This window comes from Lagopus muta, chromosome 4 (genome assembly GCF_023343835.1).
Source record: "Lagopus muta isolate bLagMut1 chromosome 4, bLagMut1 primary, whole genome shotgun sequence".
Lineage (NCBI taxonomy): Eukaryota > Metazoa > Chordata > Aves > Galliformes > Phasianidae > Lagopus > Lagopus muta.
The window spans coordinates 65,689,498-65,704,748 of NC_064436.1; the positions used below are offsets into that span (position 1 = coordinate 65,689,498).

At 44.7% G+C, this 15,251-nt stretch overlaps 1 protein-coding gene across 6 annotated transcripts in view; it reads right to left on the minus strand.

Moving 5' to 3' along the window:
- The window catches only part of REEP1 (receptor accessory protein 1), a 60,148-nt gene that overhangs the window by 22,752 nt on the left and 22,145 nt on the right, over positions 1 to 15,251 (minus strand). For all 6 annotated transcript variants that reach the window (XM_048943595.1, XM_048943597.1, XM_048943594.1 and 3 more), the window contains exons 2-5: positions 13,287 to 13,359; positions 10,354 to 10,430; positions 8,334 to 8,454; positions 6,628 to 6,741 (exon numbers count right to left, since the gene is read on the minus strand). In XM_048943595.1, the coding sequence (XP_048799552.1) occupies positions 6,628 to 6,741; positions 8,334 to 8,454; positions 10,354 to 10,430; positions 13,287 to 13,359 (385 nt within the window). The remainder of the gene's footprint in view (positions 1 to 6,627; positions 6,742 to 8,333; positions 8,455 to 10,353; positions 10,431 to 13,286; positions 13,360 to 15,251) is intronic.

Sequence of the window (15,251 nt, forward strand, 5' to 3'; positions counted from 1 at the left end):
TAAAAAGCAGGGGCACCCACCTGTGAACTACAACTTTGAATGTAGATTCTCCCTTCCTCAGCTCTCCCAGAGAGATGGAGAGAACACTCCATAACCCCAGCTGACAGGGTGTTACCTAGCAAGTGTGTTTAAAGAGTTAAGCAAATCATCAACACAACAGGCTGTCACTCTTTGCACTTCACAGGTTCATCCCTCGGGAGAGACCCCCAGTGTCTGACCACCTCTGTAATACAGACTGACAGTCATTAAGAACAGACTGCACTACATGACTAACCTGTGACTAGTTTAGGCACAGGATTAGGTCAGGGATGCTCAGGAGTCATTTTAGTCCTAGTGATTACCAGCCCTTCTGAGAAGTGGGGTAACACTGGGGAATTACACCAACAAGCATGTTTGCATGAAGAAGCTCACACGGCCTGCCTGCAGAAGGCCCTGATAAGAGCAAAACCATTGGCTCTGTGGGCTAAGCAGAGGCCGGAATGAAGGGAGCAGTTGCTTCTGCCATTGTCAACCCACATGAATGCAGCTATCCTATAAACAATATCTTTATGGCTTGCGTGCCATGGGAAGAGCTACAGAGTTTGGAGAGGTCAAACAGTACAGAAGACTCAAAGGGAAATCAGCTGACATTAACGTTGATGGTGGAAACTTAATTTCATCCACCCTTTTTGTTTGTGCAGTCCATTTCCTCTCTTGGGAACAGTATGAAATTGTGTCTCCCAGCCCAGCCTCTCAGGGTACTTTTATTGTTTGGTTTTGCTGTCCTGTGCATTCACTGGCTATTGTCTGCTCCTGGAGACATTAATGCAAGAGCCAACGAGATGAAAAAACTGGAACCAGCTGGGTGGATTGTACCTCTGCAGCAGGGACTGTGTTTTGTTGATTTGGGGGAAAATCAGTTTTTTGAATCTGAAAAAATGTATTACACCACAACAGATACCATTCATGAAATAGTGATTAGTGGTAACATATGTTCTAAGAAAGCCTTTGTTGGGATAATATAGCTCAACCAAGAGATCGCTGGCTTTGGATCCCAAGTGAAGATCTTCTGAAGAAGGCTGTGTTCATAAGGAATGTGCTCAGCCCTTCTGAGATACAATAACAGGTGCCCTCCTGATTTCTGCAGCTCCTGGCCATATAAAAGAACAGGGCACATGTTATGTATGGCCGTTACAGATATGGCACTAAATAGACTGGACAGACTGTCCTATGATGCATTTGATAAGCAAAGAAACACTTTCTCTGCAACGTTGTCATTACAAAGATGCTTTATCCTTCCTTTTATAAGGGAAGGAGGCTCCCCACCTCACTCTTTCCCAGTTCAAGTAAAACTGCAGGTCTCCGCTGTCATGCCACAGAAGGCACCATTTCTTCCACAGAAGTCTGGACTCTAAACATTAATAGCTATCAATCATCATGGGAAATCAGAGAGCTAAATATTTCTATTTCTGGGCAGCTGCACTGGCTACATCAGCCAAGTACTTGAAATGAAGGAAAAAATGCTGTTTGACCAGTGAGGATAAAATCTAAGTGATCTTTGGTGTTTCTTCTCCTGGCTTAAAATCCAGCAAAAAATGGAAGACTTTCCAACAAATTTCCTGGGTTCAGGAAACCTAACCCAGCAGTGCTGCAGCCCCTATGGGGTGATGAGCCCAGAGGGAATGGAAGTGATGTTGCCAGACCTGTCAGGTGGTCTTGAGCTGAAGCAGTTTGGGAACTGCTGATGCAGCAGCTAAAGAGGTGGATGTGTGTACTGAATGCTTCCCCCTTCATCTGCATGTCTGGCCTTTTTAACAGATATCCAGAACGACTGCTAGCTCTGGCAGCACTGCAAGCCGTATTTCACTACGCATGAAAGGCTCCTGGACTGTTTCTCATACTTATTAGGCATAAATGTCTTTTCATCGACACCAGTCATGCATGCCTGCACCTTCCACCTCGTTCATCATCTCCTGCCAAGGCTCTGTGCCCACTGCCAGCAGTGTGCTGTGCCCCCTACTCCCTTTCCTGAAGGCAGGCTGCACCAAGGAGCACACAACAGGAACAGCATCAGCTGCTGTGCAAACAGAAGACCAAGGGAGTTATGTTATTAGAAATCTTGGACTTGTGATGGCCTGATGGCTGCAGGATGTTTTCTGCAGCTCTTCTCTGAAGAACAGAGTTGAGACTGCAATTTGAGGTGGTTAAGTAGTTGGGAGCAGGATTTGTCTTGTGGTAAAATTACACTGACCTGTTTGGCTGAATTGGTTTGTTCAGGATGAGGAATAAGAGAATATGATCTGGGAAATGAGGAAGATTTAAGGAGAATGGAAGAAGTTAAAAGCTGGAAGAGTGTAAAACTGGTGATGGAAGGGCTATGGAAACAGAGGAAGCAAAGGCAGAGCACAGCAGGCTCCGGAGAAGGGAAGGAAGGAGTGGAGAGTTAGCAACTGGGGACAGAGGAAGGCAGCAGGTGGTGGAAAGCTTGGGGTGACAGGTGGAAGATGAGCAACTGCTCCTATGGGTGTGCCAGAAGAGGCTGGTGCTGCCTCCAAGCCATCAGTACCACTCCTCACTGCAGTCACACACGTGTCTCAGCTGCTCTCATCAGAAACCAGAGCACCGCCAATGAAAGGCCTGTTTGTGCCCAGGCCTCCATCTGATGGCTCTGCTGCCCAGCCAAAGCCTTGCACCTGCCCCACTGTCTGTGTCCCATAACAGCCCAGCCTTGCTGCTCTGTTTCTGCAGTGACAGCAGAGGGAAGGCGAGCCACTTAGACACAAATCAGGCTCCTTTTCTGCTTCTCTTCTGCTGCTGCAAGCTGAGCTGGAAAAGAGGTGATCAGTGCCCACGGCTCCTTGGGAGTGGGAATGGCTGAACTAACTGGAACAAAAAACATGCAAAGAACAGCAAGATTTAATGCTTGGTCATCTAATCCCACCACTTAGCACTGACCCACTTGAAGTCACAGTGTGTGACAGATGACCAATCAATGAGGACAGGATTACAGAGCCCCAAATAAGATTATGCTCTTTAGAGGGGACACAGGCTGTTCGGGGTAGGGAAAAGATCCGTGCTGAGCACCTAGAAGGGGTAATAAACCCAGCTATCTAATGCCCTGTCTGCTTAGAGAGCATCAAAAATAGACTCTACTCAGAGAGAGAAAACACCCAAGTGAGCCAGCTGGGCAGGCTCAGGGTACTTGGGACACTGACAGCTCCTCGGCCTGTAAAATGAACTGGCACAGGTTTGTGCCAACATTAGCACAACTGTGGCTTCAAAACAAAACAGAGCCGTGGAGGGGAGCAGGAGGAGGGAGAGAGAGAAGCTTGTACTTGGCTAAGAAAGATAGAAAGGGGAAAGAGGTCAGGGAACAGAGATAAGGAAGGTGTGTGGCTGTGCTCAGCTTGCAGCTTCTTAGCCTATGAGAAACATCTAAGTAGCAGCCTGTCAGACACAAAGCATAATCAGAGAGCCAGCAATACTGTGCTGTGTTGTGGATTAAAAAAAAAAAAACAAAAAAAAGAACGATGGGCTTCACACAGAGATCACGAAAGAGAAGAGATCGTGATGGATCCGGACCACTGGGAGCACAAGATGTCCCACGCCATGGGACAAATACAGGAAAGGACAGGGCTGTGCACAGTGGGAGACATATCTCCAAGTACAGGAGGCTTTAGATTGAAGCTAATTTACTGAAAAACAAGTCTAGATGGAGCACACTTTTAACCCAGCATCTCACTGTGTATTTGCCAGCAGAAGGTTCCCACTGCAATGTCTGAGGGTCTATTTCTTAATAGGAAATCATGTTTTCCTCATCCTTTAAACCAAGTGAAGAAGAAAAGAAGAGCAATCCTCCCATTTGCTGGTAAAAGCCCCATTTTCCATGGCACCTGCAGGTGCTCAATAGCTCTGAATAGACGGCCACCTCTGTAAGTTACAGTTTTAACAGACCTGGTAAACGCTGAAACCCAATGAGCCTCTTCAGAGCTCACTTTCCAATCTACACTCAACTCTTATCTCAGGCAAGCTGGATACCCTTAAACTCTGGCATAGGGAAAGTCAGGATAAGGCTTAGAACTACTATTCTCTTTTCTCTTCCCTGGAAACTTTCCTCTGAGGACAGCACTGCAGTTTGGTTTGGCATCTGTCAGCTCAAAGTGTTTTCTAGATATATAATCACTTAAACTTCACTCACACAGGATAATCTGCCTCTGTTATACCTCCTTCTCAAGTGTGCCAGTGAGGGTGCTGACATACATTTAACAGCGGCTGAAAACCAGGACAACAGAAGCTGTCACCATCGTTCAGCTCTTGGAAACCATTCCCCCTGCAGCAGGGATAGCTAAATAGGAACACGATCACACCTGAGCCACTGCACCTCACATCCTGAATATGGAGGCACCGCAGCTCAGTCCTCCTACAGTGGAACACATCAGGCTGAAAATCACAGTCACAACCATTCAACTTTCCCCTGCCCAAAATTTCAGGCTGAGAAGGGCAGGGACAGAAACTGCCTCAACCACTCCTAACTACTGTACCATGAAAGTGTAAAGGTATTAAGGGTGCGGTTCCATGAGCAGCACAGCTGAACTATCTCCTACTCACAACCAGGAAAGGAAGGTCTTGTTTTTATCCCCATCCACCCATACTCCTCATGATGCACTTCTGTCCCTCCCCTTGTGTTGGCTCCAGCACTCATGGGACACACTTGTGGACTCTTCCACTTGATAAGAAAAATGGTGCTCCCTTTCTTTCTCCTTATGAATTTGCATTAAAATGGATTAGAGCTAATGCAGAGAACCAAACGGCTGGTGCAGAGAAAACCAACAGGAGTGGGAGCAGCACCCCCATTTTGGAAAAGGAGGGCTGTTAGATCACCTTACTCTGTCTGCTGAAACTGCACCCTGAGGAGCACAGAAGCAAGCAACTTGCCAGGGGCTACATGCTGAAGTGGTGAAGAAGTCAGGAATCACATTTTTCCTCAAGTATGCTGTAACTTAAATCTCAAGGTTGAATGAAAGGAATGAATGTTCCTTGCATTATTGTATAAATCAATCAATCTGATGACTACCTCTCCATCCTATTAACAGAACACTTCCCTATCCCCAGAGAAACATGCAGGAAAGACTCTCTTGGTCCAGCACAGGAAGCAATATTTTAACTGTTTACTCTCAAGTCTGACTGGCAGATGTTCCATACAGCAGTACCACAGAAGTCACAGCACATGTTGGTTTCTTCCAGCAATGAAAGTGAAGCTTCATTATCTGAAACAAAGCAGTACTTTCCTTGTCTTCTCCATTCTGCCTGGTTTCCTGCTGCCACTAGAGCTGTATTTCAAGGCAGTGAGAATCTTAAGAGCAGTAGAGCAGTGTACCAGTAGAACTGAGCTGGGCTGACAGCCATAGTCTGCCCAATGCTTGGCAGTGGAACAGGAGGTAATTTTTGGCCTTTTTTTGGAACAGTTTTTGCGTATCCTTGTCACTCTGTGTGTATATGACACATCTCAGGGGCTCACACTTACATAACATCTTCTTCAATTCCACTTGCTTAATGGCCTATACCATATTTGGCCTCCCAAGGATGAATTATTCATTTTTACAGGAGATAAGGCCAGGATATGCTAAATGATGTGCCTAGGGTCATATGAAAAGCATTTGGCAGAGGAAAATAATTTCCTTCAACTCCCATTCATGCGTTTTTCCTAATGCCAGCATCCATCTTGCTCATATGTTTCCGTTACCCTTCTGTGAGAAACACTGTATTTGGCTGCATGCAAGCTGCATTTTTTAGACAAGTCTTGTTTCACAAGAGTATTGTTGCTATGCACATCTATCCTAAGCCGTGGTAATCCATTGCCAGAGAGCAGAACCACAATACCCAGTTATCAAGTTCTTGCACCTTTCATGCAAAGAAACAGATAACAGCTATTTTCTGGTCCTGGCTCTAAGCCAGGATTGGAGTACAGGACACACCTCCTCAGATAAGACCACTCCTCCAGCATCTACTCATTCCCCAAAAGCAACTAATGTCACTTCCCATTCACTCTCACATAAGCACGTCCCCAGAGAATTACACACCAGGTATGTTATGCGTAAATCTGTCAGACAAATTTTCAGCCTTCCTGAACTTCTAGTCACAGGTACTTTCTGTTAGTATCTGGACTAGAGGTCACTAGACTTCTCAAGAATGCAGCACAACAGATAACAAGCTGGGCCTTTCATTTCACCAGCAAGGTACTGACAGAAAACTACTTCCTAGCTAGGGTGCTGTGTTCGTGTTAGCATCATTCATGCCCTCACTTTGATAGAGAGAACAAAGAGCGCAGGCTGTGATGAACAGCACTGCTAATGTTGTCACCAGGGTACTGAATGGCATGGAAAATAAAAAAAAAAAAAGAGGCTTGAAGCAGACCCTAGTTTTCATGCTGCATTTACAACCTCATACAGGTTCTCCAAGCACCACATTTACTGTCTTCATCCCAAGAGGCACATCTGTGGCTGGTGAATAGGAAGCAAACTGGGAGGTATGATGAAAACCAGTGAGAGAATCCCTACCCCTGGTATGTCTCCCCCTCCACACCGTGGCTGTAGGTGGCAATGGATATGGATGAGATGCTAATATCACCACCCTGACCCCCACCTTTACCTTGGAAGCTGCCATGACAGCTGCTGTGGCCGCGACGTTCAGGCCCCGCTTCCCAAAGTGCACGAGGGCATCGTAGCTCCGGTCTTTCGCCTGGACGAGGCAGTCATCGATCTCCTGTCACAGCAGACAATAAAACAAACAAAAAAACCCCAAAAGAGTGATAAGTTCAGCGTTCTCAGCCTCAAACTTGGCAAACTTTGTGGAAGTAGACATGCTCCCTTTCCCCTGTACTTCAGTGGAGAAGTTCATTTGCAAATGGGGAAGATTTGCAGGGGAGCAGCAGTCAGCTAGTAGTCAATAGTCAGCTAGTCAGCAGGGAGTCAGCTTTTGGGATCTCTTTATTCCATGAATGGAAGACTGAGATCCAAATTTGGAACATACTTGCACAGAGCAATCACCATGATAGGTGCTGGAAGCAAGGCAGACACATCTACCTGGAAAGAATGTGTCAGAAGCCATTAGCAGTCTATGGACTCCAAAGACAAACTGGACTGCTGCGTAGTGAAAAAGAAATGGCAGTATGATGCTGGTCAGCTGCAGTTCTACTGCCCTGGGTCCAGTACTGGTCCTCTCAAAAGTATCTGAGGTATCTGTGCATACCACTGCAGTGTCCATCTCCAAAATGCCCATGGAACTTATAGGCCTAGAGGGTCTGGATTTTAACATTGCACAATATGCAGGGAAAGTTCCTGTCCTTGTGCTCTCTTCCCCCAGGACACCGGGACTTAGATGATAACGGATGACAACAACTTCCAGCAATTAGCTACTGGATATACTGGGTTAGTAGGAGCTGGAGACTGTAGGAAGCTGTTGGGTTCTTAGTGATTCCTGTTTTCATTCCAGATGAGAGGTGGTAACCCAAAATGCATTAGCACTACTTGTGAGAAGCATAAACAGAATTTCCCAGGAAACAAAAAGGGAACTGATCCTCACTGTTTCCCTTGGACAGCACTGAGACACAATTGTTCATGCACTGCCTGTGGCTTAAATAGAGATCTTTCACTGCCATGGCTGGCAACGTGGGAAACAGTTATTCACTTCTTAGTAGCTTGTATGTTGATATGTGACTGATAGCTATTCTTAGCCCACGTATTCATACAAGCCAGATGGATCTGCCTGACAATGTCCCATTCACAGCCATGGTAGTCTCCCAGGCAGGCAAGCAATTCAAGCTGTAATGTCTCCTCTGAAATTAACATCATAAACTTCAGCAGGACATTTCTTAGCCGAGACCTCAACACGCTACATGTCTTCAACATTCTGCACCTCTCCCAGTCAGGCAAGTGCTTGCTACGTCCCTTTCAGACAGGTTGGACTATTTGTCTCATTGCTGCACAGAGCTGGGTATGAAGTTAAGGAGCCCTGGCTGTCAGACCATGTTTCTCTAATCATTACATCCAGCCACAACACAGCACTCCAGCTATACTCAGCTAGTACGTGCAGAACAGCTCTGGAGGTATTATTATCCCCTCCCTCCCAACTTCTCAAGTGCACAAACATGAGCTAATATACATGAGTGAGCTGAACAGATGCCAGTATTTAGAAAAACAACCACCACTAAAAAACGAAAACACATCAACCAAAAAGAGAGGATCAACTGACAAAGGAAGAAAATAAGGAAATCTCAGTCCTTCAACGAAAACGAGTGGTATGAAGACCAGAGCAAACACAGAGTAGATCTGTTCCACCCAGGCACCTGTGATTACCTTTTCTTTTGAAGATAGAGTTGGGTGAACAAATTTCCTGTACAAGAGGCTGGAGCCTTTAGTGTATGGAGACAGCAGCCAAGCTACAAAAGCTATTTTGAGTTCATAGTAGAATGGAAACCTAGAAGAAAAAGAGCTATTAATGGCTACTCTCACTTTGGTGACTGCTCTTAATCAGAGACGCTCAGCATACTGGCTGGCTCGGTTTAAGGCTTCTGTTTACCAAAGAATCCAAAGACCAAAGACATTAACTTACCTGCACACACACTGCAACTAGGCATGTGTAAATCTTTACTCAAGTATCAGAGCTGTTATTTAATGGTCTGGAAAATGATGGTCTGTTGTGTGATAAGAGGAGCTGTGTGCACACAATGAGCACAAATGCTGCCTTAATTGCATTTACTGTCCTTATGAGTGAACAGCAAACCAACAAGTCAGTATATCATCAATATACTTATGCATCTTTCATCTCTTTGCTTTTCTTTGCCTTTCTGCTCTGGTTTCAGCTGGAATAGAGTTAATTTCCTTCAAAGTAGCTGGCAGGGTGCCATTTTGGATATATGATGAAAATACTGCTATTAACTCTGCCCTACCAACATTTTAGCTGCTCCCAAGCAGTTCTTACACTGAATCAAGTACTTTTCTGCATCTTTTCTCTGCTGACCCACCTGACCAAAGAAATGTTTCATATTATATGTCATAACGCTCAGCAATTAAACTGCAGGAGGTTACTTGGAGACTCATTGAGCTGGTGGTGAGCAACCACTGTGAATCACTTGGGCATTTTTATTCTTTTAATCTTTTTTTCCTTCTTCTTTCTTCTTAAACAGCCCTTGTCCCAGCTTACAAGTTCTTGCACTTTTATGCCTTCTGATTCCCCCCTTGGCCATCACCAAGCCAGTTGGGCTGTACAGCATTTAGGGTCCCTGAGATGGTCTGTGCCCTGAGATACTGTGAGCACGGATCTGGCAAATTGATCTTCCACCTCACTGAGGCTCTCTGCAGCATACTTGATTTCATAGGTTCTGTGGAAATGACAAGCCCTGTGCTATTCCTACAGGGAGATCCAAATAGCACATCCTCCAAAAGAAAACAACATGGAAATCTCTCCAGATGAGGACAGTGAAAGTAGATTTGCATGCAAATTAGATAAAGAGACAATAATGTCTTTTATCTCCTCTTCAACAGATCTGACATGCTGACAAATAACCCGACTCCCTTTGTCTGGAGGACCCACTAGAGGCATGCAATCTGAAGAGGTCAGGGCCGTGCTCTATAGTTAAATCTTCAGTCTCAAGTCTATCGAACTCACTGGTATTCACTACTTAAGACGAAGCCGTAATAAAACGGGCAAGAAATCAAGTATTTTCAAACTTGAGCATCCCAATTTAAATAATTGAATCTGATGATTAGGCATTCATGCACTCAAGCCCTGACAGCCTGCCAGGAATCCTTCCACTGGCATCAGTGAGCCTTCCACAGTTCAGACTGTCACTGTCCTCCATCAAACTGTAACTCCATTCCACCCAGGAAGAAATAGGCAAGATGTCTGAAGAAACATGACCCAGGCAGCAACCTAGAAACTAAGTTCTGTGCTGCAGGGCTGTTTCTGCCTGATCCACAGAGTCAGTGTAGTTAGCACAACTATCTAAGCCTAGAACTGTGCCTGTAGCTAAAGATACTATTTTTATGTGCCAACCTCTGTAAGCATAGAAATCAGCTATCAGATGTGCATCTGACAGATATGCATCTGACAGAGCCCTATTTCTTACAGGCAGGGGACAGAGACTCCTGTGGTGATTTCTTACTGAGATACCACTGAGCAGTTCTTCTCTCTTCCTTTCCTTATGACAGCACTGAGAAAGGAAGCATGGCTCCTCCACACTAAACATCCCTATGCATCTGAAGGTGCTAATCCTGTATTCAAGAGAGCGCACACTTGGGCCCTGTTATTTCCCCTACAGACATTTTGATTTTATTTCCATTTCAGTTCAACAGTCTGTTCTCAACTGATGCTCACCAACAAAGAAAGATATCCGTGAACGTCTCTGCTGTCGTGAAGAGCGCAAATATTATCCAGTACATCATCCATTTGACCTGGTAAAAGAAAGCAGTAGCTTTCAGCAACAGGCATTTTCCCCCCAAGAACTCAAGTAATCTCATACAGGCACGTGTGCAGAGACTCTCATAGAAAAAAGGCTTTCCCCACTTACGTATTGAACAATCAGTAACAACTTGAAGATGCCAGGACTCCCCCCCACCTCAGTACATAGCACACAGCAGATTTCCACACAAACCCTCAAGGAAGGAAGGATCTAGAGTTGGTGTAGGGACAAGGAGGACAGCTTGATTTGCCATTCCCATGGGGGAAGCTCTACTGGCCAGGAAAGGGCCACAGCCTTATCACAGGGTATTAAAAATTTCATTTGGCTCATCTTGGTAGACAAGGTTAATACTAGGGTGGGGACGGAATTGCAATTAAGACAAAATGTACTTACATAATACATACAGGCAGGGGAAACTATTCAGGAAAAGACAGATAGGTAATGTGCAATGTGCAGTGACCCAGGGCTCAGGAACTGAGCTGAGTTAGCACGCATCAGCAACAGTGCCTGCCCACATACACCCCTGAGCCTACTGCAGGGGCAAGGGCAAGTGAACTAGCTCACAATCCCTTCTGAGGGCTTAGGTGAGAGCATTTTACTTCACACTGGGTGCAAAAGCACGTGCTGTGCTGTCACTGTGCTTATCTATGGTAAATGCATTATGGACTGGTGGGTGTTTTATGGATTATCTCCTTTGAGGAGACAGTGACAGACATGGAAGAGGTCTCATGGGGAACTGAGATTTGGTCAGGGAAACTGTAGTGTCTCAAACAATTCATGAATCTGTGGGGTTTTGTCAGTGATCAATAAATGTATTTAAAAGGCACAGCTAAGCCATTCTGATGTATGTGGTATTGGCTCTTCTTGGGCTGAGGAGAAATACCATTACCTGCCACTTGCCACCAGCACCTCCAGTAACATTTATCAAGCAGTGAGGAATAATTTCCAAGCACTGGAGGTGAGAAGGCAACTTTTTGCTCTCTCTCAATACTGTTTTTTTTCCCCCAAAGACAAACTGTAAAACTGAAAGCTCAAAAAGCTTTAGGAGTCTGCATCTCCAAATTAAAAAGCATGGCATAGGTATAGATAGATGAGTTGGAGGTGTTATTTAGGGCTGCAATAGAATGAGGGAAGGCCGCAAAGAAGGCAGCACAAGAGGGACATCCACACCTGGTGCTGCAGTGGAAGAACAGTGGAGGTGCCAATTAGGCTGAAACTCACCAGCTCGAAATGCCTTGCTCCATCCTCTCCCCAGTGAAGCGGGGACAGAGCCTGTAGTGCTCCTCCATCTGCCCACAAGTACTGAAATTATCCCCCTGAGCACCAGGTGCCCAGCTGTGCTCCCCCAGCACTTAGATTTGTTTTTATACTTAGTGTAAAGTGCCACTGCTAAAGGCATGGGAGGACTGCCTTCCCAAGGCAGCTTCTGCCAGAGCTTTTACATAACTGCAGCTCGCTCAGAGCCTTGCTGCTAGCACAGTTCTGTCAGTTAGCCATTACTGCCAGCAAAAATTCTAAACATAAACCAAGATCTGGTGGGGATGGACCTCAATCAGCCTAAAACAACATTTATCAAAATGACTATTACTGAGAAGAACAAAAATAAACTACGGTGATATAATTTTAGACCAGTACGTGAAGGGCTGTGTCAATGTAAACAGCTTTTTTTTTTTTTTGTAATTAAACCCCTAACTACCATATCTCTACAACTGGTGTGATACACTGAAAAACAACGTTAAGTGCAGAGCAGCTGTTTCCACATTTGGGTCATGACCCCACATCTGATGCGAGTCCCTCTTTCACAACTGAATTTCTAATAGGAATTGAAGAATCAACTAAAAAAAAATCCAGAAAAAAAGGTGGAACTGCAATTTATCAGTGGTAGACACTGATGGGCTGCTACTATCCATCAGCACCTCCAAGCAAGGGGTACACAAACCTTGAGAATCAGCACAGCAGTGTAAGGGTTGAAAGGCAACACCTGATGTGTTCCGTAACAATGTTCTCAAAATATCCACAACCATTATCTAATGGAGATGATAAAGGGAAAAAATCTAAGCAGCCACTGTGAGCCCAGTTTGAGCTCGCTCAAAGGACTTAATAGGATAGCCATCAAGGCTGCAACCCAGAGGAGAAAACAGCCTTGTCATCCTTGAGATGCTGAGAGGATTGAAGAGGCAAGATCAGGAGGCTGAGCTGGGTTCAGCAAACTTAACAGAGCTTACGTTGTGCGGGGCACTATAAATCCTACAGGACCCCACAGCGTCCAAGTGGTTTCAATTCTCCCACATTTCACTTTCCCTAATGGGCCCATCTCTGTTTAGAAACTGGGTCCATGAAGGTATTTGTCAGTAAAAGACAAAATAGCACAGCCAGTTGCCAGATCTGTCTGTAAATAGGTCACTCCATAAGGAATGATGTTTCTATCCATGTCTCTGTGGATTCAGTTGCAGGCTCTTCAAGTTGCCTCTTCTGATCCTTGTTTAGAATGAGCAGCTAAAGCTTCAAGGCTTTTTGAAAAGGCTTTGATTTAGGCTGCTCTTCAGAAACAAAGGAAAGCATGCAAGGCTCTGGGTGCCAAACACCTTTTAAGTCTGTTGTATATAGCTCACAGAACCAGAGGAATAGCATGCATTTGTCAAAGGGCAGGCTGGCTCCACAGGGGAGCCAGAAGCAGGAACCTAAGTTGTCTTATCTGAGACTTGTGCCTAGCACTCAGCCAGTCCACCTTCAGGGCAGACATCCCCTTGTCCTGCTGTATGAGAATACAGGTGACACCTTTATAACCTGGTGAGGAGCAATTTTAGAAAACAAATCCTGCAGCACAGCCACAAATCTTGTTACTCACATATTCTTTGATGTCCTTCGATTTCACGGCTTTGTAAGAATAATATGCTGGGTAAAGAGTGCCAAATATAAGCCTGGAAAACAAACAAACAAATCAATTTAATTTCCTGTCACAGAGAAGTATTAATATTTTTGACTTGTTATATCTATTTCTTGCACAAGCAAAAATATTAGGATCTGATTTAAGCTTGAGTGCACCAAGTCCAGTACAGGACTGATTTTATACCATTGCATTCAGAGAAATCATTGCCATCCGTGTAATTCAGGTATTCAGTTTGTCTTTCCTTTTAGAATGGTTTCCATAGCTGTACATTATGAGTTACACAACAAAAGATGACTACACCTTAAAAAGGAAATGAAATACCTGATTTCAAAATAATCCAGTGTAACACCAGGGATATATGAGTATGGTTTTCAGAGGCAGGACAAAATGAAAATCATTTATCTCAAATCCCTTCCACCTTCATTCAAAACTCTGACAAGCTGATAGAAGGCAAGCAGCATCCAAGGGTTGAAATCTGAGGGTTTGAATGCTGCAGCCTTATCCTATATTAAATCTGCCAAAGGAAGAGTCCTGTGCTGCTCTGTGAAGTCCACTTGGGCTCATTGTACAAGAAAGAATTTGCCCAACCAGATACACCAATGGGATCTGCCCTAAAAATCCAGACCTCCTCTCTTTCAGACAGTTTCCTTCCAGCTCTAAGTCTGAAAAGAGTGCTGTCAGCGTCGAGGTTTCATGTAAGAAAGAAATAAGGATTCTTAACTTAAAAATAACACCATGTAGAAAAAAAAAGAACAACACTGAGAAATTTCTGTACTAACTCCTGTCTGCATTGCTGCCTGGCTGCTTATTCACTTAGATTATTCTGGACATAGGCATAGGCTTGTCAAAACCACTTTGCCCTGCCCAGGTTTCAGTTTTATTTAATGCAGCAGGATGATGCTGCAAAGTCTGAATTTAATAGACTGCAGGGGAATGCTTATTGCCTTGCAGATACCTTTCTTTCCATTGGAGCTTTTGTTTTAAATTCATACATCCCGTTCTGCTGCTCTTGGGAGTGGAAATGATCAATGCCTCCATTCCTAATTGTGGAGCCACATGGACCTGCAGTGGTCTTTTCCACTCTGCCAGTAGCATTTGTGGTGCCGTGGGACTCATAATTACAGTCGAGTCCATTAAATGCATACGACATTAAAAATTAACACTCTGGGATATGGTGCAGCATTGTACTTCCCGTAGCTCAAGAAGGTATTTGTGAAGAAATTAAGTGAGCCAGCACACATCTTGATTTCCAGAGCAGTGACCGAAGACAATCTGCCCACTATTCAGCATGCTTACTGTAGCATAGCGTAGCAAAACCCAAAGCACAAAGCAGACTTCAGAAAAGCAGCTAGTAAATGAGAAGAGTCAGTATTTTACAGAGGCTTCAAAAGGCTCGGCTGGAAACAGCCAGCTCAGAGCCTATTTCACACCCACAGGGGCTGTGCTGGATGCAGGGATTAGCTAGGAGTGCTCAGAAAGATTCTGGGATATCAAACACATTGTTCAGCCTTGAAATATCTTAACAAACAGCAACACCAGTTAAGGCAAGGAAAAACACACAGACAATGGCTTGATCCTGTTCTCACTGAAGCTAGTAAGAAATATTCCCTTTGAGTTCAATGGCAGCAGGAGCTAAGCCAAAGAATTAGTGCTCACAAAAGAGCTTCACAATATTTCATAAAAACACATGAATCATATTTTCGGTTCCAGTTATAAAGAGTACCACATTTCTATCCTTCCTTCTCAGCTCAGGCAGGCTGCTCTCTCATGCTTTTATTTCCTGCAAATAATCACTGAATGATTGATATTCATTTCCAGTTTGTGCTGGTAGCAGACAGTGACTGGATGGTGAAGATGCAAATGGTTTACATGACCACTCGGACCAGTTGCAGACAACAAGCACTGGAAACAGTTCCTGCAAGG